The sequence below is a fragment of the Gymnodraco acuticeps genome, unplaced genomic scaffold (genome assembly GCF_902827175.1).
Source record: "Gymnodraco acuticeps unplaced genomic scaffold, fGymAcu1.1, whole genome shotgun sequence".
In the NCBI taxonomy this organism is placed as follows: Eukaryota; Metazoa; Chordata; class Actinopteri; order Perciformes; family Bathydraconidae; genus Gymnodraco; species Gymnodraco acuticeps.
Window position 1 is genome coordinate 92,501 of NW_022990539.1, and position 3,605 is coordinate 96,105.

At 39.4% G+C, this 3,605-nt stretch overlaps 1 protein-coding gene across 1 annotated transcript in view; it reads right to left on the reverse strand.

The window, feature by feature from the left end:
- tbce (tubulin folding cofactor E) overlaps positions 1–1,670 on the reverse strand; it is a 19,465-nt gene extending 17,795 nt beyond the window's left edge. The window contains exons 1-2 of the mRNA XM_034227301.1: positions 1,542–1,670; positions 1,344–1,457 (exon numbers count right to left, since the gene is read on the reverse strand). Of these exons, the coding sequence (XP_034083192.1) occupies positions 1,344–1,449 (106 nt within the window). The 5' untranslated portion in view covers positions 1,450–1,457; positions 1,542–1,670. The remainder of the gene's footprint in view (positions 1–1,343; positions 1,458–1,541) is intronic.
- Between the last annotated feature and the right edge of the window lie 1,935 nt (positions 1,671–3,605).

The window sequence follows — 3,605 nt, forward strand, 5'->3', positions numbered from 1 at the left end:
ATTGGTCCATTTCAGAATAATATATATGATATGTTTTATAATGATTGATCATGAAAGTGTTCTCAAAGCTGGTGAAGGTGCAGCTAGTTTGAATGACTTTGTGTACTGCAGGGTAGCTTGTGGATTTACTCCAGGTAACATACATGTCAGTGATTCCCACAGCATGTTAATACTTTGGGGGGCCCCCAAAGTATAATGGCTCCCCCCAAAGTATAATTTGTGTGTTTTTTGTTTTTTTTACTCAGTGAGCACTCATTTGCATTTGCATTGGTGGCAATGAGTGCTCAGTGAGTAAAAAAAACTTTAAAAACCATAAATTATACTTTAGGGGGAGCCATTATACTGGTAAACAGCCTCTATGGGCCATCATTTGATTTTGGAATCAAATGATGACGTCAGTGGGATTATCTCCTTTATCAACTCCTAAACATCCCCGGGACAACATCACTAGCCCCGCCCCTAAAAAGGTGTGAATTTGTGCCAATCAAGGACTACTACTACTAGGTCGTCCTTAGACGAGTTTGCCAACGGGTTCGCCAATCCTCACGGTCCTCCATACACCCGGCCAGCTCTGTGGAGCTTTCCACCCCCACATCCTTCCTCAGCACCTCCACGTATGTTGGCGTGGGGCGCCCTCTTGGTCGGTGCCCGTGTGTTGGCTCCCAAAGTAGGCCTACTAACTTGCCAGCTGGAAGTTCCTGGTGTCGATGGCAGTGACCTGCAAATTTCAGTTTCCTGGATGCCACCTTGTCACTCAGCCTGGGTAGCCCACCAGGACTAGCCCCGCTCCTACATTTTTGAGAGATTTCTGAGGAGATTTTTTTTCACGCACCCCCCCCAACCCACCCCACCCCGAGTCGTTCCCCCAAAGTATATTTCATTTCTGCGGGAATCACTGCATGTAGTTAAAGTACATTGTTTACATCTGAAATGTAGTGGAGTAGAAGTAAGACAAGGCAAGTTTATTTATATAGCACCTTTCAACAGAAGGCAATTCAAAGTAGAAAGTACATACAAATGAATATACTCAAGTCCCTCAAAATGATACTTAAGTACAGAACTTGAGTAAATCTACTTACTAGTTACTGTACACCACACTGATAGTCACCGGGGGTAGAGAGGGGGAAATGTCCCTCACCCTCCCCGCTTCTCAGCCTACCTATTTACATTCATTATTATGTGACCGTCTATGTTTCATGTTTCCTGTAGATATGTAATTGCTCTTTTAACTGCACTTTTAGTGTACTGTTTTACTATTATGCTGCTGTGTTTATTGTATTTTTGTAACTGTGGTACAACAATTTCCTTCGGGATAAATAAAGTCTTATCTTATCTTATCTTACCTGCAGTGGGGGGCACCGGGCCCAAATACCGCACGGTGGCACGCTCCCCGTCGCACGAGACCCGCCGATCTACCAACTCCTCCGGATCCGGCTGGTCCACTCCCATCCCCTGTTCTGGATCATAAAACATGACGTTATCTTTTATTTCCTCCAAAAACACAAGTAAAAACAATAACTGGCAACACAATATATAATTACCTGAGGTGTTGTAAATGTAGCTTTTAAAAACGGTTACAAGTTGGTTTAGAAATGAGAACAAAAATGCTCAGTAACTGAAAAGCCTCTGTTTACACCACAGAACGTCAGACGTATGTAGCTCACCGGAACGGACAGATTTAGAGGTTGCACACATTTGACGGTTTGCGATTCCCTAATATTTTTAAAGATAAAGCCAGATTTTATTTTTTTAAATGTAAAAACAAGCAGCCGTTTCGAATAATAACGATGGAAAAGAAAAACTATATCTAAATGTAGCATAAATAATATTAATAATTGAAAAAAGAATGTCTCATATATATTAAAGAATATATATATAGATTTCATACATTATATACAAACACAACATTGACAACATGATACATAGTAACATATGCAGACTAAAAAAACATATTTGTACTACCTCTTTATGGGTGCTTAATTATGCGGTGTACGGAACCAATGTGCCGCTGTGACCGTGTTTCCTCTCGGACATGTTTCGCAATAGGACAAGCAGTGTGCTGTTGGGAAAACGTGTGCGTAATATTTCTCGTGTTATTGGAGTTTACAGTCGTGGAATTTCATGTAAATGCTGCAATTAACGTGATAAATTACTTATATTTGTATATAAAGATCTAACCGGAAGTCAGTCTTTAAGTGACGCTGGGATAATCCGGTAGAAACCATGAAGAAGAAACTGCAGGAGAGGTTTGTTTACACATGTTTGATTTCCAAAAAAACGTAAAGAAAGATAACTGCGGCATTTGTTTACCTACAGACTAACAGTTTAAAACTAACTGTGGTCTGGAAGACAAGACTCAGGGCAAAGCGGCTGATGTTATTTATAATGTAATGAATTAATCTGTTCATGCATTCAATATCCAGCAGTGGGGAAGAAGTATTCAGATCCTTTACTTTTTGTAAAAGTACTAATATCACAATTTAAAAATACTCTGTAACAAGTAAAAGTCCAGCATTTAAAATGTCACGTCAGTGGAAAGAGTATTTCATAGTGTTTCTTGAATATTTATATAAAATGACTGATGCATTCATTTAAAACGAGGTGATTACTCACAAGTCTGTTGAATTGGAGCTCCAAATGACGATTAGTTTAGTGTCGTTTCTTAATCAAGTACGCATACATTGACAACTTCACAAAGTTTGTTTTCTTCAACCAACAGTAGGCTACAACCTCAACATGATTTATAATATATTACAATTATTAAAAGGAAACGGTGCAAACCCTTCACATTAGAGAAGCTGAAACCATTAGAAGGAAAATAACCATCAGATTTTTAGCGAGACTTATTGATTATCCAATACTGATTTTGTACTTTTTAATTTGTATAGTTTTATTGAGTTTTTCTACTTTTTAACTACAGTAACAGCTACAGAAATACAAGTTAGTTGAGATAGTGATATATCATTTCATTATAAGTTACTCTACAGATAAAAAAACTGACAAAATACAAGATGTCATCATTAATTTCACCGCTCTAACGGATAAAGGTATCTAAGCAAAGCACATAATCACACAGTATCCACAGAGCTGAGCCCTTTGTATTGAGTGTCCTCTTTCACGTTTAGCATCTATCGAACATGTGTTTTTCTGGATGTTGTTCCTACTTCATCTTAATGTTTCTGTCTGCAGTGAGGAGGATCAGCCGGAGCAGCAGGATCAGCCGGAGCAGCCAGCTGACTACGTGGTCGGTCAGGTGTCAGGAAGTTTGTTCAAGAAGAAATCTAAAGCCACCGGATCGCTGTCGGCTTTATTCGGGGCTGCTGCTCCCGTTCCACCTGTTCTCTTTCAGCCTGCACCCAAGGTAACTCACACATTCATATGTAGTTTGAATAAAAAGTCATAGAAGCATTCGTTCGGGACCATTTTCAGCGGTGGAGTAATCCACGTTTGGTGTGATCATGGTGATGCAGGAAGATAGGTAGGTAGATAGATGGATGGATAGATAGATAGATAGATGGATAGATAGATGGATAGATAGGTAGATGGATAGATAGATGGATAGATAGATAGATAGATAGATAGGTAGATGGATAGATAGATGGATG